The 24189-nt window shown below is 36.0% G+C and overlaps 2 protein-coding genes across 6 annotated transcripts; one reads left to right on the forward strand and one right to left on the reverse strand.

Moving 5' to 3' along the window:
- Window positions 1-2898: 2898 nt before the first annotated feature.
- LOC147396112 (calmodulin-binding transcription activator 6-like) lies at window positions 2899-22930 on the forward strand. 5 transcript variants are annotated; one of them, XM_086451781.1, is made up of 13 exons: window positions 2899-3270; window positions 4752-4877; window positions 6431-6546; window positions 8053-8141; window positions 8294-8363; window positions 9902-10022; window positions 11605-11757; window positions 11841-11899; window positions 18090-18422; window positions 20035-20732; window positions 21311-21857; window positions 22283-22594; window positions 22674-22930. In XM_086451781.1, exons 1-13 carry the CDS (start codon window positions 3207-3209, stop codon window positions 22713-22715), a joined length of 2730 nt encoding a protein of 909 aa, XP_086307907.1. In that variant the 5' UTR covers window positions 2899-3206; the 3' UTR covers window positions 22716-22930. The 5 variants fall into 5 exon arrangements, with proteins under 5 accessions (XP_086307907.1, XP_086307912.1, XP_086307908.1 ...); XM_086451786.1 differs by having other exon boundaries at window positions 18183-18422; XM_086451782.1 differs by having other exon boundaries at window positions 9905-10022.
- Window positions 22931-23313: 383 nt separating this feature from the next.
- Window positions 23314-23694, reverse strand: LOC147396113 (multidrug resistance protein ABC transporter family protein). Its single transcript, XM_086450054.1, has one exon. The coding sequence runs from the start codon at window positions 23692-23694 to the stop codon at window positions 23314-23316; it is 381 nt and encodes a 126-aa protein (XP_086306180.1).
- Window positions 23695-24189: the final 495 nt, after the last annotated feature.

Raw genomic sequence — 24189 nt, forward strand, 5'->3', positions numbered from 1 at the left:
ATGCCAAGAGAAGATAATACAACCCAAAAATATAAAATAAATTAGATAAAAAAACTTACTTCTAATATCCTATCTATTGCTACTTCCTCCTTTTGGTATAAGGTTAACTCCTTCCCAGGTTGTCCAGTGTTGCCCGTCATACCCTAGGTAATCATTTACCTCAGAACCCACTAATTCAATGTCTTAATCTTCGGTTGAATTCTCTGTACTCATTTTCTTAGTGCGTATGTTATTGGATTTTTTCAAATATGCTGCTTAAGATGCTTTAAATATATCTTTTAAAATTTTATTTTATTACCTAAAATACCTTAAAAAATATATTTTCCTTAAAAAAATAGTGCGATTCTCGATGCCCACGTTTTAGAGGCCCCAAGAAACCCCACTCCACTATTGGTCCACATGTCACGCTACTTCTCACTAATTCTCTCACAAATGTTGTTGCTTTGTTTCCAAAATTAACCTACACAAATTAAAGTTAAAAATAACAATTAATGGATTCCTTATCTCTCTAAGTTATAAAGTTTATCTCCATACCCCTCCATACTTAATGAATATTTAAGTTACCTTTATGTGTTTTAATTGATGAAATTCCTTTTATCTTCCTTGTCTAAGGATCAATGATGACTTAAATGCCCTTATCTTTGAAGTATGAAAAAAAAAGTACCCTACTCTTCAACTAGATCTTATCTACTACAAATTAAAAAAAAAAAAAATTGTTTCGCTCTTTGAAAAACAAGAAAAAAATAATATTTTTCCTTGAAAATATAAATTTTATATATTTATTATAAAAATCAAGGTTCATTTATTTTGAAAAATATTATTTGTCTCATATTTCGTCTAAAACGTCTTAATTAGAATCAATCCATTTTTCAAGTTGTTGAAGAATAACTTTTTAGCCAAAGACATGAGTTGATTACAATGAGTTTTACAAATGAGTCAACCCAGTTGAGTGCACTCAACACTCACAAGGTGGTGCAGACTGAGGAGTGGTTCAGATTGTTAAATTGGTACAAAATAACATCAAGGTTAGTTTTGAAGTAACAAGTTGTCAATTCAAAATAGATCCCGAGTATAAAAAATGATTGAGTTAGTTATATCCAATATTTTTAAGAAAATAAAATAAAATATTTTATTTATTTTAAAAATTATAAATATTATTTTTAAATATTTATAAATTTAATTTAAGTCAAGTTTGAAATTAAGAGTTTTTATTTTTGAATTGGGGTAATTGACTGAGAATAACATTAGGAGGTTTGATGATAATTCAATTTCTTTCTTAGAGCGGAAAATCATCCTAGATGAAAACTTTCACAATGAAAATATATAAAATTTACAATTTCGTGAAATTTTTTTATTATTTTATTTTTCACTTGGAATAGTAAATTTTTTTTTTTCTAATACTATACTTGGATTGAAAGAAATGAAGAGAAGAGAAGAGAAAATAAATGAGTTTCTCTCCATTTTTCTTGTTTAGATTGTTAAGTGAGAAGAAAAGAGAAAAAAATGTGAGTTTTCTTTCTCTCCAAAAGTGAAAAGAAATGGAGAGAAAACCTTTTACAATATTTTATAATTCCAACTCTGCCCTTAAATCTCTTTTAAGATATTTTAAATTTCAAAGTTGTCCCAAGCTCTCTTCTGTCAATCTAAATATGGTGGAGAGCTTCTTTTCTCTTTACTTCTCTCAATCCAAATATAGCTTAAAGGTTGTAGTAAATAGAATCTAGTTGAAAAGTAGGATAATTTTTTTTTTTCACTTGACTTATTTTTGATAAGAAAATCAAGATTTTTTTCTTCATATTCTAAAGATAAGGGCATTTAGGTCATTAATCTTTTGAGAAGAAAGATAAGGGGCATTTGATCATTTAAAATACACGAGGGTAATTTAAATATTCATAAGCATGGAAAGACATGGAGATAAACTTCATATCTAAGAGAAACACAGAATCCATTTATTGTTATTTTTAACATTAACTTGTGTGGGTTAATTTTGGAAACAAAACAACAACATTTGCAAGAGGAATTATTGAGAAGTAATCTGACATGTGATTACTAGTGGAGTGGGATTCTCCAAAATTGCACTAAAAAAAGATTAACTAGAAAGTCTTCACTCATTCAATACTCGGCTAACGTAGCACAAATAGGGAATCATAGATCTATTTTCTTAGGATACAACTACACATTTCCATAAAAAACATGCAATGTGTATCGCGAGAAAAAGATCTAGGATTTGATGTCCATGCCACATCAACCAAGAATTGATCAGGTGAAGACTTTCTACTTAGAAAATCATTATTAAAAAAGAAATACCTTGAAAGGAGAACGAGGAGAAGAAGAAAAAGATGAAGAGAGAGAGAGAGAGAGAGTAATCTGAGATGGTGATGACATGATGGTGACGACGATGAAATTAGTGTGATGATGGTGATAGTGATAAGAAAGAAGAAAATGATATTTTAAAAATGAAAAATACATGTTGATTTTACTTTTCTATTTATATGGATAAAAAAGTAAAATTCATATTTTGATGAATTTTTTAATTAAAGATAAAAAATTAATTTTTATAAAAAAATATAATTAATCGTATGAAAAATATTATTTTTCACCTTATTTTTTCTCAAGAAAATTTACTCGTACTTTACTTGAGTCTCCCCTCTGACATACATGGTTGACGTGACTTCGCCAGAACCATAGATTTTAGCCGTCGGGGTACACATCTTTACATCCCATAAATATGTACAGTTACACATCCGGAAGAAAAAATCTATGATTTAAATAATGCCACGTCAGAGGTCTATGGGTGTATCGTGTGTCTCAGAGGGGTTGTCGCTGGACACTCTGTGGGCATGATGATAATCACTTATTTATCATGTTCATATTCGTTCCCATTATTTAATTCGCTTGGAAAGAAATCAGTCACTGACAGGTACTGTCAAGAGTTAGAACCCCTCTCGCTCTCTTTCGAACATCTTCATTGGGATCTCTCTCTCTCTCTCTCAAACGTCTTTCCTGGGATTTCTTTATAGCTTTCTGCTTTGGTAGCTTTTGCAGTTCTTCAATGGCTTCCTGCAGTTCTGTTGAGTGATGACTTGGTTCTTTCTGTAAAGTTCTTTCTGAACCTTTTTGTTTCATTGAAGCTTTGATTAGATGTTTTTAGTGTCGGTGTTCTTAGTTAGTGATTAAGTTTGTTGGAGCTTAGAGAGTTCGTCTCCATGGAAAGTAGCACTCTATTTCATCTTTCAGCTTCAGAGATTCATGGATTTCATACAATTGAAGGTAATTTCACAACTTAATTGGCAGATTCTTCCATTTTATTTTGCATCCCATAAAGGATTATTGTTCTGGTTTTGTTTTTTTGTTTTTTGTTTTTTTTTTTTACTTCAGTTAGGTTGAGAATTGGATGTTTTATGATTATTTTTAGGTTTGATGAATCAGGTTTCATAAGATCTGTGGTTCTTGCGTTTGATTTCTAGAGTTTAATTGGATAATTAAGTTATTTTAGATGATGTTTTGGGTATCGATGGTCGAAGTCAAAATAAAATTGTGTGGTCTTGCTGAAATTTTCATTTGATACTGAAAAAATTGTGAGGATTATTATTCTGGTTTTGGTTTTCACTTCGGATTGGTAGACAATTGGGAATTGTTTATTGCTTATTTTTTGGTTTGATGAGTTTGGCTTTTACCGAGGTGATGCTTCGGCTCATAGAGTGACCTGTTTCGTCGTATCACCTTGAATTGGGCATGATTTGGGCGAGGTACACACTTCGATTGTTGGTCGATGGACCAAGGTGTTCTCTTGGTGGAATGCTTATATTTCATCAAAATCCGAGTCATAATGTTGAACTATTTCATGGGCTGAGGTGTTGTTGGTTATCGGTGGGATGGACCTTGAGCCAAGGTGGTGATGGCTCGAATGTACTCCATATAGTTAATCTGAGGTGAACAATCACTCTTGAGCTAATAAAACCTCAAATTAATGGTGACCTTGGATGTTCGGTCAGACTTGATCAGTCATTAGAGGATTAATAGTACATCTTGGCTCACTAGTCCTCAGCTTGGCAATGACCTTGGATGGTTGATCTAAGGTTAAAAGTAATAAAAAATAAGAAGGCAAACCTCGGACTGATGGGTAGCTGGAGTGAAACTTCCATGTGTATTGATGAGGAACATGAGGTACCCGTGGTGGACAATGAATGTGTTCCACAGGATTTTCACCCCCATGATACTGTTTTTTATTTTATAGAACTTGTTTGGATTTTTTTTTTGAAACCAAATTGAAATCTTTAAAGACCTTGAGTAGTCTGGTAAATAAGGTACCCATCATCATCAAAGTCTGTTTCCAAAAATTTGGGGTTGGTTGAATGAAACTGTTTCCTGCATTCTATTCTGTCTAAACCCACGTATGGCAAGGTATTCCAAGTAGATTTTATTGTTGCATGGTTCATGTTGAATTTTTTGTGGTGTTCTTGTTAAAGAGTTTTGTTGATAAAGTTATTTCTGTTTTAATGGATGGTTCCTAACCTTTGCGAGTATTTGGCTTTCAATGATCGATGTTTGAAACAATGGCTCCTTTTTTCTAATCTTTGTTTTGTGTTAGTTTTCTTCATACCTGTTATCGACAAAGTTAAATTCTATTTGTTATCTCACCTCGAAAGGCCTTCTCGAGTAGAATACCTATAGAGTTCTTGAGTTGTTAAGGGAAATGCCTAGGAATTTCTTTTACTAATACTTACTGCTGTTCATCTCTTTATTGCCAGACTTAAATGTTAGGAAGATTCTGGAGGAAGCAAAGCAAAGGTGGCTACAGCCAAATGAGATTTATGCAATACTATACAACTCCACTCTTTTCGACATCCATGTCAGGCCAGTGGACTTGCCACCAAGTAATTACTTGCTCAATTATTCCTATTTTTCTAAGAAGTGATTTTATACACAATATTTTTCAGTATTTGTTAGTGTAACATGCATCTTTAGTTGATAGATGACATAAGTTTCTTCTCTAGTATCTATTGACTTCTTTGGATTTCTATTCGACATTGCATGTACTAATTGGTTTTAAACAAATACTTTTTGTTTTGTTGCTTATCGTGGGTATCCCCACCCTTCGGGTGAGACTAATCACACTGTCACACAAACCGCTCCCTCGGAAAGTCCGACGTGCTATTGGTTGAGTTGAGGGTCAACCGGACCCTGGAGGGTGGCCCCAAGGAATTCATTGCTTCATGGGGTTTCAAACACTTGACCTACCTACCCTTCCCAAGGAGCTTGTCAAGGCTCGGCTTGACACTAGGCCAACCCCATGAGGTTTTAAACAAATGCTTTATACTTCATATCAGATCCATAACTTAGAAATGAAGGCGTGAGATTAATAATTTTCTCTCCCTTACTTTCTTGAATCTTCACCTAGTATATATTCAACCCAGTCATTCTGTCGAACAACTGATTAAGGGACAATACTCATCTCAATGTAATCTTACACTCCTCTATATTCCCATGCTAATTAACCGAACCATCATATATGACTGGAATTAAATCCTTCAGGGTTATCAGACAATAGTCCCAATGGGATTTACCAATGAATATAAGTTATTCAGCAATGTCATGTGTAACCCTACATATTATTATGCTACAGGTCAGCTGTTTTAAGTGACCCAGCTATCTAGAGTTGGTACCTTTCTTTATATAATACCATCATCATCATCTTCACCTTCTATGCCTTATACCAAATATTGGGGTTGGCGTTTTGAATCCTACATCTGCAAATAACATTTAATAAGGTATCTCTCCTTGAACATGAGTGATCCATCAATTAGTACTAGATGAAAAGCATAATTTTCTATAATTAGTATATTTCAACTCTAAAAAAATAGGAGTTCACTGGATCACACAACTATATTGTTATGACTTCCTCAAATTGTAAGGAAGCTATCTTTTATTTTTTGTTATGTGCTTGATTAAATGATTAGGAACATTAAAAAACAATTATGAACATTCAAATTTGTATGTCTAACGCTTAAATTTTAGGCCTTAGATACTTATATCAACACGTATCTTTATAAAAGTTCACATTACTCCACTAAAAATTGAAATATTCCATTCCCGAGCTAACAAGATTATACATCAAAATCAAAATTTGAAATCTCAAAAATTGGTGACAATAGTTTTGAAAATGGAAAATTGGAAGAAATTAAGGTTGTGGAACCTCTCTACTTCATGTGTTGGGGAGGGCTTTGATGTACATGCATATAAGAATGGAAAGTCTCAAAATCCTAATCCATTACCCTTTTTGGATGGACTAAGATCTTTTGCTCCTTTTTGTGGGGTTCAGGTGTAATATATAACTTTATGATACAGTTGATTTCAACATGCATGTAATTGTTTGAACAATGAATTTGCTCTAATCAATATATATTTTTTTTGTGGCAATGCAATTTAGGTGGCACAATTTCTTTGTTCGATCGTAAAATGCTACGGAACTTTCGAAAAGATGGTCACAACTGGAAGAAGAAAAAGGATGGAAAGACTGTTAAAGAAGCTCATGAACACTTGAAAGTGAGATGCTTATTGTAGTGCAATGAATTATTTGTGGCATTCACATGTTCCTTGTGAAGTTGAAACTTTTGTTAGCCAGATTCGAATGCATGCACTTATATACTTGGTTTTTATATTTACAATTCTCATGATATTGGATTGATCACATGTTGCTTAGATCGGGATTTATTCACAACTTGTTTTTGTCTCTGCCACTACTCCACAATCATTTTTCTTTCCAAATTGCTGCTTGCCCTCAATGTGTTTTTTCCTAGCATGTCTGATTGGGTTGGTTGCTTGTTGCATAGACTGTATGCATTGGCCACACTATAGCACATAAAAATTCGGACAAGTAGAACCAAACAATATATCACATTACTCACGAAATTAGCTAGAAGTTGATTATTAAAAAAAAACAATTAACTGAATGTCAAGGAATGGGGCATGCGTTATATAAAAACTAGGACTTGAGGGTAGTGACCTCCGGGTGTAGCAATAGTTGCATTCTTGTCCAATCAATTGGCTCAATGGCCTCAATTGAAGCTTGAAATGTTGTTATATGGAGAGGGATGAGTGATAATTTAATCTAGGTAATGTAGTAGGACTAATCTTAAACATCTAATGAGTTTCATAAACTTAATATAATGTTTCAATTGATGAATAAATGTTAGTTTAAAAGAGAATTCAGTGTTCCTGTCGTGTAGATGGGCATGTCTTTTGAAGCAGATGATCAATGTCTGTTATAGTAGAAGTCATTTCAAAACCTAGATTCTTGAACTGAAGTTTGGAATTAATTTTTTATTATAAATAAGCCTGTAGTTAATGAAATCAGTAATTTGGTGTAGGCGGGACAGGACTTGAACCCAGGTCAATGGTATCATCACCCATAGACTTTACCAACTAAGCTAGCTGGTACCTGCAGCCTGGAAGTTTTAGTTGCCCACAAATTCATTTCTTAATGTCTGTTTGTTTTTATGGTAGGGAAGTCAAGATAAAATTTGACAACCTTCCGATATGGCTTGGTATCATCACTTGAGTTACAAGATTGATCTCATTAATTGAGTCAGAAGTGATGGCATTTGGATGAAGGGAACTGTTTGGGTAGTTTCCATTGTTGCATTTATTGAATTCATCATTCGGTGCTTATTTTTATTGTTTGTTTTATTATATCTTATATTGTTTATGTAATGAGATAGTATTGCCATGTCTTATCTTGTGTCCTACCTCACCTATGTCTTCTACGCCAGTTCTTACTGAATAATCGTAACAAGTAATGACATTGCATTTTTACCGAACTTATTTATGAGATTTTGGGATTCAAAATTTCTTTAGTATTATGGTATTATTCTGAAATATTTGTTATATCTTGCATGAAGTAATTGCTATTTTCATTCTTCTTCCCCTCCCCACTTTATTATTCTTGCTTAGGGTTTTATTATTGGCTTGGAAATTATCTATTTAAATTAACAAACAGTCTATATGTAGGCTACCCTTAATGCATGTTTTGTTTCATCATTCATGGGTCAGGTTGGTAATGAAGAAAGGATCCATGTGTACTATGCACATGGAGAGGATAACCCCAGCTTTGTTCGCCGGTGTTACTGGCTTCTTGACAAGTACGTGCTTGTTAAACTATATGATAGTCCACATCCCAAATGTAAATGCTTGTTTGCTATATCAGTTATTAATGGTATAAATTTTCATGTATCCTCTTCTATTTTGAATGTAATAGAATTTTCTTGTTAAACTTTTAACTTTTTTTTTCCAGGACTCGTGAACACATAGTCCTTGTACATTATCGTGAGACATCAGAGGTTGGTTTAAGCCTTATCCACCGTGTAATTTCAAGTACCTTGGTGACACATTAAGTTCCTCCTGCATCATGAATTTGCTTCCTGTGGTCGAAAACATTTCTTTTTCCAGAGCTTTATTTTCTTCTCAAAATATGTTTGTCTATTTTCTCTGATCAGTATATGGATTCCGGACAAATTGTATGACGCTTGTTTAACTGAACCTACAATTTACACTGACACATGGTCGTCAATCTGGTTCTTGTATTGGTCACAAACCAAATTCACACTGATCAGACACTCATAATTGTTTGATAAATGCTACACTTCTCCGCTGAAACTGGAAAGTAGGACTCAAAACCTCGATTGCACCCTCTTTTCTACAAAAAAAAAAATAAATTGGAAAATAGGACCAGTCCAAATGAAAGCCTGGGTATGCTCGTTGATTTTGTATTGATGCCGCATATGCTTTTCTACAAAACGGTCAAATCAACTGGTTAGGATTCATTAGGATGGTCAAATTGTGGCCTCTCTAAATAAATGTATTCTGCTAGAACAAAAATTGATTTTTTAGCTGATATTGACAACTTTGTTCTTTTATATGGAAATATTTATGCTCATATGAGTATATGACAGACAGTTCAGTTATTGATGTTTTCACTTCCAATTCTGGTTGTTCTTTATGATGCATGTGTGACCCATTCTTTACTTTTGCTTTTCGATGCTTCAGTTTGCAAAATATCTACGTTCCACCCAGAGGAAATTTGATCAAACCTATACAAAAAAAATAAAATGATCAAACCTGGAAAGAGGAAACTTCATCTGAGGATATGTAATTTATGGTCAAAATATTGGTTCTTAGAGGCAATTACTGACTATTATTTATTTTTTCAATCTGTAATGATTTTTGAGGCTTCACACGTTGTTTCTGGGATGGATGTAGCTGTAGAGATATAAATCTGCATTGTTTTTTAATACCTTTGTTATCCGGGCCTCTTAGAATGCTCTATTAATACCACAGGGCATGCATGTCATCGCCTCCACATTTAGCAGGTGTGCTTAGATAAATCCCAGGGAGTGGCTACCGACTACCTCAAACAACAGTTAATGTAGTCACTTAATGTTAACATGTTATTAAAAAACCTAGTTCGAGTAAAACTCCCCTTTGGTATATTGAGTAATTTTACATAAATATTTATTGTTACAAGGATGTTTATCCAAGTTGCCCATATAACCAACAAAATAATAATAAAACTCGTAGGTTACCTTATTGGGTATCCTGCTAAAGTTATGCTCAGCATGAACACAATCAATCCTTTGCCACGTAGCAAGAGTTTCTACCAAAATGCCTCTAGTAACATAAATTCATGACAAAACTAACCAAGGTTCACAACAAGAAACTATTCGGTTGCTTGATGAAATTTGATAACTTTGGGTCAGTTTACTTTAGTATATTAATTGAACATTTACTAACTCCAAAGGTACGTGTTCTGTAAATATGACGTTAGTTTAGCTGTTCATGCTGAGAGTTCAAAATAACAATAACATCTAATGTTTCTTTCACTTTATGGCGTGTTATACATCAGCAGGGTTCTCCGGTCACAAGTGGTACTTCGAATTCTGGCCCAACCCACTCAGGCACATCTGTATCCATGGTTTTATCAGGGCAAACTGATAGTGGGGTTGATCATCATGCCTTCTATTCTGGTGAGATTAAACTTTACATGATATTTTTGTACTGATCATAGATATAGGTATATAAAATATACAGTCTGTAATGATTTTAATTGTTTCTAGTTTCTACTTGATCAGCATATAGTGCAGCTTTTAGATAATTGAAATTTGTAAGAGCTCGCTCATTTTTAAAGTAAGATGAACACTTGTTAACTTTATTCATTGATGTTACAGTTCTTATTCATCATTTTAATATCATCTATCAAAATAAAAATTCTATATAATAAAACACTACTGAGTAGGAACACTTGTGTGTGACACAAATGTCCAATCATCTACATTGTTGTGGGAGACCAATCCAACTAACACAAACCTCCCATCAGCTACATTTTTGTGCGTTAAACATCCTATCAAGCTATAGTTAATGGGACCCACTTTATTTTCTTTATTCTTCATCTCCTCTAACTTTACTACATTTCCTCTTTTACCCCTTTAATCCCAATTTTTTTAATAATACTCCACCAACTTTATTTTTTTTTTCCATTTTTACCCCCATAACTTAAAAGAGGATGCCCCTCCTCTAATTTTACTATATATCCTCTTTTGCCCCTTTAATCCACTTTATTATTTTTCATCTTTTATCCCTTTAATCTCAATTTTTTTTAATAACACCCCTTCCATTAAGCTATAGTATCAAATTTTACAATAATGTCCCTCCAACTTTATTTTTTTTTCTCTTTTACCTCAATCCTAGTATATATATAGGGTCGGGTTCAAGGGGCAACAAGATAGCCAAAACGTTTTGTCTTATATGGGCTAGAAGTTTTGGAATGAGTTGGTTTTTTTTTAGGATGATCTCTATGGTGAGGAGATCATCCTCACAAAAAATAGAGATCATCCTCACAAAAAATCAGCCCATTATGAGACTTTTAACTTCAGTTTACAAGTTGTAGAATCGTGAACCGTCAATTTCTAGAGTTAATTGGTGAACCACTTTTGATGGTGTTAGAAGTTTTGGAATGGACTAATTTTTGGTAAGGATGATCTCCTCACCAAAAATCAGCCTATTCCAAAACTTCTAACCCCATCAAAAGTGGTTTACAAAAAAGCTTTGGCTATCTTGTTGGCTATCTTCTTGTCCCTTGAACCCGACTCATATATATGTATAGGACAGCGTTCGATAGACAAAATTTTAGACAAAATTTGGTCATATATGGCAAAAAAGTTTCAGAATGGGCTGATTTTTTGTGAGGATGATCTCTATGGTGAGGAGATCATCCTCCCTAAAAATCAACCCATTCCGAAACTTCTAACCCCATGAAAAGTGGTTACAAATTAATGGTAAAAATTGATGGTCCACGATTCTTCAATTTGTAAACTGGGACTAGAAATTTCAGAATGGGCTGATATTTTGTAAGGATGATCCTCTCACCATAGAGATCATCCTCACAAAAAATCGGCCCATTCCAAAACTTTTAGCCCATATAGGACAAAACACTTTGTCTAGAATTTTGTCTCTTGAACACGACCTATATATATATATCATGAAGTTGGTAATTATGTGCATTCTTGTTCACAATCCTAATCCTATATTTCTTGAAAATGGAAATATTAGATTCTGGCACATCTCTCATCGGTGAATCAATTGAGCTAGGTGATAATGTGACTGTGGGTTGTCATGCAAGGACACTTCATGACATTAACACCCTTGAATGGGATGATCTCTTGGTGACAAATGGTCCCAACGGTTTTACTGAACCCAAAAGAGGTAAAAGTTCAGTACCTTTTTTTTAAAAACAAAAGTTTGCAAACTGAATTAGGAAATCAATAACTTTGTTATATTTGTGGCAGATGACATTTCTTGCCTTGAGCAACAGAATCAACATGAAGTAAATGACTCCATAAGTAATGTGAGTAAAATCATTTGCCAGTTGCGTACTGTTTATCATTCATACATGGAGCTATGGGCTTTTGATCAATAATCACCAATACATGTTTGTGTCAGTAGCACATGATAAGTATTTGGATGTCTATTTGATCTTGTGAACATTGTAGATGCAAGGCCAGCATTTTTTCGGTGTAGTCCATTTTGTTTTGTTTTTTTTCTTCCCCTGTATTTGATTCGTAACCTTTTATATTATATATTCTCTATGTGGGAAGATTATCACATCTTTGTTTTTGAGAAAAGCTTAGGTTCTCATGCTTGTTGTATTATAGACTGTTCTGAAGTGGCATCCTGTGGAAAAAAGTATATTTCTGTATATCTTACTCAAGCCTCTTAATGGGCTATATATACAAGATATTACACGAGCTAAAAAAGGACTCTTAACTAAATTAGGAAACCCTATATTCAGCAGCACTAATTCTTTCTCAATCACATCCCTAGTCTTTAGGAACAGCTGTATATAGATTCCTAACATTAATCAAATCACAATCAGGCCACAAATTAAGGGAAGATATAATATATCTTTCCACACTAACATAGATCACAATCAGGCCACAAATCAAGGGAAGATATATCTTTCCACACTCCCCCTCAAGCTGGTGAATATAAATCATCCATTCCCAGCTTGCTAATAATCTCTTGAAACATAGCACTGTTTAGCCCTTTTGTGAGAATGTCCGCTAACTGACCTCTTGTGGGAATGTACGGAGTACAAATTAATCCACTTTCCAGCTTTTCCTTGATGAAATGTCTGTTTATCTCAATGTGCTTAGTTCGGTCATGTTGCACTGGATTATGCACTATGCTAATGGCTGATTTATTGTCACAGTAGAGTCTCATAGGCCCACTCCATTTAATCTTCAGATCACCCAAAATAATTCTCAGCCATAACAATTCACAAACCCCATGTGCCATTGCTCTAAACTCAGCTTCTGCACTTGATCGGGCTACAACGTTTTGTTTCTTGCTCCGCCATGTTATTAAATTGCCTCCGAGAAAGGTACGATAACCTGAGGTAGACCTCCGATCTACAGGAGACCCTGCATAATCCGCATCAGTATAGGCTTCAAGGACAAGCTCTGACTTCCTTTTAAACATTATTCCTTTTCCAGGATAAGTCTTCAAGTAACGAAGCACTCTGTAAACAGCTTGAAGATGAATCTCCTTAGGATTGTGCATAACTGACTGACAACATTCACAGAGTATGCTATGTCTGGTCGTGTGTGGGCAAGATAGATGAGCTTTCCAACTAACCTCTGGTACATCTCTCTGTCTACTGTTGGATCCCCTGCAGCCTCTCCAAGTCTGTGATTCTGCTCAATTGGTGTTGCAATTGGTTTGCTTGCTAACATCCCTGTTTCCTTAAGAAGATCAGTGACATACTTTTGCTGAGAAATAAAGATTCCTTCTTTGGAGTGAGCTACCTCAATTCCTAGAAAATATTTCAATTTTCCCAAGTCTTTTATCTCAAACTCCTTGATCAGACACTGTTTTAAAGCTTGCTTTTCTTCCTCATCATTCCCGGTCACAATTATGTCGTCAACATAAACTATCAAGGCTGTGACTCCCTCTGAGGCCGAGTGTTTGATGAAAAGTGTGTGATCTCCTTGACTCTGCTTATATCCTGTAGCCAACATTACCTTAGCAAACCTTCCAAACCAGGCACGTGGAGATTGTTTCAAGCCATACAAAGCTTTTCTTAGCCGACATACCTTATTCCCCTCAACACCACCAAATCCTGGTGGAATGCTCATGTAGATTTCTTCTTCCAAATCACCATGAAGAAAAGCATTCTTCACATCATACTGTTGTAGTCCCCAATTAAAGTTGGCGGCTAGTGACAAAAGTATCCTTACAGTATTCATTTTTGCCACTGGAGCAAAAGTCTCCTGGTAATCTACTCCATACGTCTGGGTGTACCCCTTAGCAACAAGTCTCGCTTTGTAGCGTTCTAAGGATCCATCAGCCTTAAACTTCAAAGAGAAAATCCATTTGCATCCTACTGTCTTCTTTCCTTTTGGTAGATCTACCAACTCCCATGTCTTATTTTTTTCCAATGCATCCATTTCAACCCTCATAGCTTTCCTCCATTCCTCTTTAGACAATGCCGATAGGAATTTCATTTAGACTCATGAGAAAACTCTTATGGGATGGTGTGAATTTTTTGAAGGACACAAAATGAGATAAAGGGTATAGTGGTCCTTTGTTGCACTCTCGAGTTGCTTTCCTCACAGCTATGGGTAGGTCTAGATCGGTTATCTGTGTTTCAGGAAGTTGGTGAGTAGTAGGTGGAGCGGGTTCTGATACTGTTACCTCATTACCAGGGGTCGGAGTAGTGGCTTGAACTTGCCTCAGATTTGGAGTTGAACCTAGCTTCCTTGCATACACCTGTTCATGCCGAAACTGATCAAAGATTTTGTTATCCCTTGGAGACTCGGGTGAAACAGATGACTCAGGCAATGCGGACTCGGGTGACTTGGGTGGAATAGAAGACTTAGATGACTTGGATGACGAAGCAGGAGATGGAGAGGGTGACTCGGGTGGCTCAGGATGAAGTGAGGGTGATAACAATGACTCAAGGTGAACTGAAGGTGAAGGTAAATCGAGTGGAAAAAAATCCTTATCTTCTATTATAGTCTCCCCCTGAAGATAAGGCTTGGTAAAAAACGGTTTGTCTTCCACAAACGTGACATCCGCCGAGACATACAATTTTCTGGTGGGTGGATGAAAGCACTTGTAGCCCTTTTGAGTAGGTGAATATCCGACAAACACACATTTAATGGCTCTAGGATCCAATTTTCCCCGGTTATGAACATGAACAAACGAAGTACACCCAAATACTCGAGGAGTAAGATTGCTGTTGGCACTAAGGTTGAGATAGAACGTCGAAAGGACTTCCATTGGACTCTTTGATCCTAATATTCGGGAAGGAAGTCTATTTATGATGTAAGCTGATGTAAGCACAGCTTCCCCCCAATACTGTTTTGGTACATTATGATGAAACAAGAGTGCTCGTGTAGTGTTTAAGAGATGACGGTTTTTCCTCTTAGCTACCCCGTTTTGTTGTGGGGTTTTAATGCAGGACGACTCATGTATAATCCCCTCCTTTTGAAAGTAGGGGGACAAGACCTGATTGAAATAGTCCCTAGCGTTATCAGACCTAAACTTCTTTATTTTTGTACCAAACTGATTCTGAATCATTGTATGGAAATTGGGAAAAACATGACTTACATCAGATTTATTTTTGAGTAAGAATATCCAAGATACCCTAGTGCAATCATCTATAAAAGAGACAAACCACCGTGAACCAGAGATATTTGGAACTGTTGAGGGCCCCCATACATCGTTGTGGACTAAATAGAAAGGATAGGAACTTCTTTTATTGCTAATGGGAAAAGATACACGGGTATGTTTTGCATACTCACAAATGTCACAATGAAAACTTTTGATATCCAATCCCTTAAACAAAGAAGGAAACATGAATTGTAAAACTGCAAAAGACGGGTGTCCAAGACGAAAATGATGTAACCAGATGACATCTTTATTGGATGAAGACAAAAAAGAAGAGGATAAACTCGATTTGATCAAATTCGGTTGATAGGATGTCTCAAGGTAGTAAAGTCCATCCTTCTCCTTAGCAAGTCCAATCCTCTTCCCCGAACCCTGGTCCTGAAATTCACAGTAAGAAGAAAAAAATGTAACGTGACAATGTAAGTCTCGAGTAAGTTTTTGTATGGACACAAGGTTAGTGGACAGTTTTGGAACATGTAGAACATTTTTAAGGACAAGACTAGGGGTAATGTGGATATCTCCTACACCTGCTACAGTGATTGTAGTCCCATCGACAACAGTGATTTTCCTATTACTTGGACATGGGGTATAAGTTTTGAATTGGTTTGAGCCATGTGTCATATGGTCTGTGGCTCCTGAGTCTATAATCCAAGAATCCACAAACAATTTATCTGTGACATTTAATCCAAGAGAAGATGAAGGTTCACCTGATAGGGCTAAAGAACAAGTACCAGACGAAGGCTTCTCAAGAGACCCCAATAGGCTTCGTAGCCTCTCTATTTTTTCATTATTGAATTCTCTCGAACTTTGACTTTGATCTTGAGTCAATTGTGCAGCTACATGGGCCTGACCTTGTCGTTGCAGCTGTCCTCCTTTGGCTCCCCACTCACGGCTGGTCGTTGAGGGTTTTCCATGTTTTTTCCAGCAACGATCTTCTGTATGTCGAGGCTTTTTACAGTATGTACACCAGAGCTCCTCTTGGTTTGCTACCTTTGATGAATGTGCTCTTCCACGCTCAGTGTTTGGTGGTTGTTCCAAGTTGAGACCACGTTGTTTGTTGCCAGAGGCTGCAAGTGCAGATCCGTCATTCGTTTGAGGTTCAAGCATAACTCCCCTTCGACTCTCTTCAGTCCGTATCAACGAAATCACCTCATTAAGGGATGGAACTTCTGCCTTCCCCAGAATTTGAATCCTCACTTGATCGAATTCAGAGTTTAGACCTGCGAGAAAATCATAAACTCTATCTTTCTCAATAATTTTTTTTATTACAACTGCACACTCACTGCATTTCAAATCAATCACACGATAATAGTCCAGTTCTTGTCACTGGTTTTACAAAAAATTCGCATATTCAGTCACTGTTCTATTCCCTTGTTTTGTTGCTGCTGTCTTGGTCTTGATTTCGTAAATCAGTGCTGCATCATGGACCTTGGAATAGGTCTGATTCAAGGCATCCCAGATCGCCTTAGCAGTCGGCAGGAACATACATGTATCGCTAACTTCAGGCGTCATGGAATTCCATAACCAAGACATGATCATTGAGTCTTGCTCATCCCACGCTTCAAAACCTGCCTTACCTTTTTCCGGTCCTATTCCCAACAAATGGCTCAATTTTCCTTTTCCTTTTAGAAAAGTTCGAACCAATTGAGACCACTTCAAGTAATTTCTGCCATTAAGACGATATGCAGGTTGGATGTTCTGCAGCTCGCTTGTGGTGCGCAACGTTTGCTCCTCCACTGATTGGGACGGTTGAACAATAGGAGTAGATGATGTAGTCTCTGACATTCTTCAAAAATTGGCAATTAAGGCCAGTAGAAAACAAAAAACCACCAGCAATGAAGGCTGGTAACAGAACATGTGAAATAATCTGTTTTGCCTTCAGAAAACAGAGCAAAACATAAAGGAGAAAGAAAACGTGAAAAAAATCCAACTCTGAAGGCTAGGAAAAATGGTGATGAAGGCCAGAATGATGCCCAGGTTTTAGAAACCTAGAAGCTCTGATACCATGTGGAAAAAAGTATTTCTGTATATCTTACTCAAGCCTCTTAATGGGCTATATATACAAGATATTACACGAGCTAAAAAAGGACTCTTAACTAAATTAGGAAACCCTATATTCAGCAGCACTAATTCTTTCTCAATCACATCCCTAGTCTTTAGGAACAGCTGTATATAGATTCCTAACATTAATCAAATCACAATCAGGCCACAAATCAAGGGAAGATATATCTTTCCACACATCCACTACACCTTATCTCAATTTCTTGAGTTTCTTTATTTTCCACAAACAAAGTATCTTCTTGTTGTATTGATGATTTATGATTCTGCTTTAAGTATTAGCAGTACAGAAGGCATATAGTGAGCATTGTGGAGGTCATAGTTTTTACAATCTAGAAGTATACCTGCATCACTAGCCCAACTTTCACTATCCTCTTATGATGTGTATTAGTACCTGACATAAGTTAGGCTGGTTTTCTCTTTTTGTATAGTCTTTAGGTTGAGGTTCTGTGACTATCCTTGTATAGATGCTATGTTCGTATCATTAGATATTGTGTTTCTCCTGTTACATTGTTCTTTTTTCTTTCGTTTACTGATTGTGGCTTTGGAATTTTCATGGATCCACCTTAGCAAGCCATTTGAGATTCATAATTATGAACTTAATTTAGCTTGCTTCGGCAATGTATTTTTCTTGTTACCTTTGTCTCCTGATATTTTCAGGGAAATTTAACGAAATTAAGCAGGAATAATGTCGAAACCCATTCCTAATAATTATTTAATGTTGTTTGAATAAAAAAAAAAATTATTTCTCTTCCTTAATAAATGTAATTCATACACTAAACTAATCTAATTAGTTCATGATGCAGGTTAGCCTTCTCCCATGCAACAATAATTCTGGAAGGATATCCTCTTTTGGGAATTCAATTGAGGCACTTACTAACAATGGTTGTGTTGTCCAGAGAAAAGCAGATGATACGTTGGGCATTTTCGGAGATGGTTTGCCAGCACAGGACAGTTTTGGCGATTTGATAAACTATGTCATAACTGATTCCCCTGGCTCATACGACAATCAACAAGTAGAAACTCCAATTTCAACTGCTCATGAATCAATTGTACCTGCTCAGGCATCTATTCAAGAGCAATTTTTCAGTATAAATGACATTTCACCTACATGGGCTTTTTCAACGGAACAAACAAAGGTTCTGTTCTTTTTTAACTTCCATGCGTGTAAAGTTTTCAAGAAATATTGTCATTGTTTGAACATAAGTTTTATTCGTTATTGTAATCCTCGGACTTCAAAGTGGATTTAGTTAAATAGAACATATTGATATTATAAAACTAACATCTGAAATATCTGCAAACAAATTAATTGTGGTTATCTTTTGCACATAACCACTAATCACAAATATACGTATTGAAGAATTACTAAGTAAGCAGTGAAATTGCTTTATAGAGGTATTTTGTTTTTTCCCAATAGACATGAAAGAATGTTACTTGTTACTTAGGCGCATTTACATGCATGAAATGTTAAATAGGAGTAAATAATGCTTGTCTTATCAAAAAAGATAAATGCAAAAACAAGCAAGCTTTGTAATATTGTTTTACCAACCTCATTGACTTGAAGCCTGGTGTTTTTGCATAAACTTTCATTACATATTTACAGTCATCTTTGTTGTCTTTTGGTTTTTTTATTTTTTATTTTTATACAATTGTTTCTACAGTTATTATTTCTATCAAAATGAAGAGCTCTGGATCTAGCTAAGACTTGGTGACCATATATTGATTCTTTATTCAAAACTTGAGGTCAAGAAAATGGGGTAACTGCAAATAGGATGAAAATATTCATGATAATAAGGTGAAGAATTGGTGGAGCTGAATAGAGTCCTAACAAAGGACAAGCTAAATCCTTCAAAATGATGGAAGTTTTAGTCTCTGAAGGAGGATTGGAAAGGAAACGAGTCAAAAAATTATTCAGATTCATAGGTGGAAAAATTAAATAGGGATTGAACCCCCGAAAATTTAGAAATGGTTTTCATCCAACAAATTCATGTGTTTTAATCTTCTTCTGTGGCCTTGATCTGAGCCTTTGAGTAGAACTGGAAGAACCCTCCAAGCTTTGGTATATGTGAAGCTTTTAAATCTCTTTTTTTATTTTTTATATTAAAACATTGAATTCAGTTGAAGATGCCGATTTGGTCAGTTGCTAACATTATATGAGTGTTGGTACCACAAACCTGAGTTCAAGTCTTGTCTTTATATACTAATCATTAACCTTGCCTGCCTACCATAAACCTTGAGTTCCGATTTTTTTGGTGAGCCTAAACCTTGAGTTCAGTTACCATGATGGATTGAAATTGTTTCCATTTACTCAAGTTAGTAGTGATATGATCTATAATGTTTTTGAGAATGATATACACTTCAAGGATCTAAATTTAATTTTGATAATGAGGATCACATAGGCCGATGCTCCGTTAGAGTTTGGATCATTAAGACGAATGTGTTTGCTTGTAAAGTCTGAGAATATCGACTAAATAAATGAGATCGGGGCATCACCTCCCTTCTTGGAATATCTTCTTATAAGAACTTTAGTTCTATTTTTATGTAAATTACATGTATCCAATTTATATGAAAACTTCTATATGTATGTGAGTACACTGATATTTTGTACAGTATGGAAACTAATCATCAACTGGCATCATGAAATTCCTCAGGTTAAGATGCCAAGCTCAAGAACTGGGATTGAAATGTTTTTTTTTTCTTTTTAAGTTTAATTTTATAAGATTTTGACATTTGGTTAACAAATTCCTGCAGATCATGGTGTTTGGATATTTTAATGGAGAAGTATCGCATCTGGTAGAATCCAATTTGTGTTTTGTCTTTGGCGATTCATGTGTACCTGCAGAAATGGTTCAAGTCGGGGTATTCCGTTGTATGACATTACCCCACACCCCTGGTCTTGTAAATCTTTATTTGAGCCTTGATGGTCATACACCCATTAGCCAGATTATGACTTTTGAGTATCGCCCTCCTTTACTGGAGTATGGGTTGACTTCACTAGAAGATCAGTTCAAGTGGGAAGAGTTCCAAGTTCAAATACGGCTTTCTTGTTTGCTCTTTTCTACGACCGATAGTTTGAACAGTATGTCAACTGAGGTATCACCAAGTGCTCTAAAGGAAGCAAAAAAATTTGCTCAGAAAACTTCTTCCACTGATAAAGAATGGGCACAATTGATTAAGTCAATTGGAAACAACGAGATCTCCTTTCCACAAGCCAAAAATAAACTGTTTGAGATCACCTTGAAGAAAAAATTACAGGAGTGGCTTTTGGGAAGAATGGTTGAAGGATGCAAAACTCCTGCTCGTGATCGTCAAGGCCAAGGAATTATCCATTTGTGTGCTATCCTAGGTTATACGTGGGCTGTTCGTCCATATGTGTATTCTGGCCTCTCAATAGATTTTCGGGATGCTCATGGATGGACTGCACTGCACTGGGCTGCATACCGTGGGAGGTATAATTCACTTTTCTATTGTGGAAAGCACACAATGCCTGTTATCTTCTTTTTTTATGTTGTTTCATCTTGTTTGTTTTATTTAAGCTAGTACATGAGAACTTTCTTATTTATTTATTTCCTCCTACAAAATTTTAGTCCATTCTGCTCTGCCTTTTCTTATTCTTATTGGTACCTATTGGATTTAATTGGCCCAAGATAGAGTTTAATGGAAAAAAAATAAGATTCACGTTACCAACCTGTATATTGATAAGGTACATATGAGCTGTAATACTCCTTTCTTTGTAAAAATATGTGGATCAGAAGCCAAGCTTCCAAGGGACCTTGGTTATCAAAATTGTGAACAAATTCAATTTTATCCTTTCTTTAGCAGGACAGGGAGGCACTATTTCTTTGTTTTTTTTCTCTTATTTTATTTTTTGATGTGTGAGCTGGATTTGAACCCTTAACCTCAAAAGTTGCATGACAATATTCCCCCACTAATTCTTTAGTTTACAGGGTTTGTTGAAACCTGTTTCAGTCTTGGGGAGTAGCTTTCATTATTCAGTTTTTTTACATTAGGAGATCTCATTATGCAGGGAAAAAATGGTAGCAGTTCTTTTATCTATGGGGTCAGATCCGAGCTTAGTCACAGACCCCACTTCAGAATTCCCGGGTGGATGCGTTGCTGCCGATCTTGCATCGAAAAATGCTTACGAAGGCTTAGCCGCTTATCTCGCAGAAAAAGGATTAACTGAACATTTCAGACGTATGGCCTTGTCAGGAAATGTAAGTGGTTCCCTGCAAACTAGCACAACTGATTCAGGGAATCCTAATAACCTCAGCGAAGAGCAGCTTTGCCAGAAGGATACATTGGCGGCATATCGGACAGCTGCTGATGCAGCAACACGTATACAGGCTGCATTCAGGGAGAACTCATTAAAGACACGGACAAAAGCGGCTGAGTCTTCTAATCCAGAGACTGAAGCCCGTGGCATAATTGCTGCATTGAAGATTCAGCATGCCTTCCGCAATTATGAGTCACGAAAGAGGATGAAAGCTGCTGCACGAATCCAATATAGGTTCCGTACTTGGCAGATCCGAAAAGATTTTCTTAATAAGCGTCGGCAAGCAATCAAAATACAAGTAAGCCCCCTTGGACTTGATGTACTTAAATAGTCCTTATAATATGGCCAGTCATCTGGTTTTAAGTCTCCTAAGAGTCACTCTTGACTCTGGTAAGAGATGAGTTGATGTAAGTCTGAATTTTATCAACTGAGCCAAAATATTTCCAAGGAAGTCAATCTAAACCAACGCTAGTTGGCCTAAGATTCAAGTCATGGCCCAGCAAAATTGTACCGACATGCTGAGTAATATATGATTCATACTGGAATGTTTATAAACCTTCGCCTCTTTATTTTTCATGTATAAAATATAAATTGTATCAAAATTTGACATGGCTTGAACTTTTTTAATCTTCTGGTCATAACTTCCCAATTATGTTGTTAAACTGGAGGGCTTGAAAAAAAAAAGTGGGATGATTTAACTAAGTGTTTTTATTTTTAACTTAGGCTATTTTCCGAGGCCACCAAATGCGGAAACAGTACCACAAGATTCTATGGTCTGTTGGAGTGCTCGAGAAGGCAATTCTACGGTGGCGTTTGAAGAGAAAGGGGATGCGAGGACTTCAAACCGAACCGACTATGCCTATCATAGTAGACCAAGAGAAAGAAAATGATGTTGAGGAGGAGTTCTTTCAAATCAGCCGGAAGCAAGCCGAAGAACGTGTTGAGAGATCAGTTGTACGAGTTCAAGCTCTGTTCCGATCACACCGAGCACAACAAGAGTATCGGAGGATGAAGATGACCTACGATCAAACTAAGGTATGTTATTTTTTGGTGAAAGTCCTAAGTTAACTTTTGTTATGTGGGTCAGATGATCAAATTAACCTTGTTTGTGCAGTTGGAAGAGCTTTTTGAACCAGAAGATGGAAATGATTGGTGAAAAAGCCATGTCAATTTCAAGTGTCCCCTTTTGCAGACAGGCACTGTTTCCTTCTGTACACCATGTAAATTAATCTCTTGTGCTAATTTTGAAGTACAGTTTGATCCATTTGAACTGTTTGTGTAGTTGAGTGGGAACCTAGTTTGATGCCCATTTGGCTTGTTTTAAATTCTTATGAAGTAACAATAATCTGGTAATTGATTTCCTATTTTAAATCTCGTTTGAAGAACTTGTATTTCCTTACAATGAGAGGTGTCTCTATTATGGATGTGCACAATCCGGACAATTTGGTGAAAAGTGGTGAAAAGAGGCCACCACTTGTTCTATGTTTCATTTGATTAATTAATCGATTTTCTCTATTATTTCGACTTCTAAATCAATAAAAAGAAAATAAATAAGTTCTTATTCTATACGACTTTGCCTAATAACCTGTCTCAAAAGAACTTTTGTTGAAGACTTTTGGATTTTTGTTTTTCCGTGAGAAGTTGGGGGAAAGAGGATCAAAGGTTGCTCAATAATTACACGTTTTCAATGTCAATGCCTAAACATGGCTCAATATCTTGATTTCATAGATTTGATAGTATGAATCCTTACACGTCTAAAACAACCAGTGAGGGACCTTCTTCTCAACTCCCTTCTCCTTAATGGTTTCTAAACTAGGTTTCCACCCCTTGCCCGAAAACTGCTTACTCAAAAACTCTGGCCTCTCGTCAAAAGTTTCTAGCAGAAGTTCCATCGTGTCGATCATCTCCTCGGGCTTCTTCACTGAAACATTACGTCCTTGCAAGAGCACATCATTTCTCACTCTGGTGCCTGTTGGACACATTCGCACAAAGTAAGGTATAATCCCTTCCAATGACGGAAGTGGGTCAGATCTTAAAACACACTTAGCCTTTAAAAGTAGTTGGCGTGCTTCATTAGCAGACACAATAGCTGTTTTCCCTCTCTTCATTGGAAGCATTAAGTAAACTTTCTTCATATCGAGCTTCTTATCAGCAGGTAATGGAGTTGGCTTGTTTCCAGCCATTAGTGCACACAATTCAACAACGACTTGGTGTGGGTGTTCTAACATAAGCTCTGCGACTGCCAAATTCTGGTCAATCCCATGAACCGTGCCATCGGGAAATATGACTTTTGCCATCGTGTCAGAATTTCGGTGTGAAATGTGGTTCCCCATGATTTGAAGTATTACAAGTTGTGTGTTATGTGTGTATGTAAGTGCTGAATATTTGCATGGGTTTATGTTGGTATTTTATGAGCATGGGAAGGTGTTTGTTTAACCGTTCCAGCTTGAGATGGATGGGGTTGGTGGACTTGTTACCACGAAAAAGATGGATTAGGTGGATTTAAGGTATGGTTGTCAATGGATCCCTATGAGAACTATATTATATTGGTACTCAATCCGGATATGATATTTGGAGTTTCCAACTGAAATATATGGTTTATACTTATAATATACAATCAAAAAAAAAAA

Source organism: Akebia trifoliata, chromosome 8 (assembly GCF_017979445.1).
Source record: "Akebia trifoliata isolate Shusen 1 chromosome 8, ASM1797944v1, whole genome shotgun sequence".
Lineage (NCBI taxonomy): Eukaryota > Viridiplantae > Streptophyta > Magnoliopsida > Ranunculales > Lardizabalaceae > Akebia > Akebia trifoliata.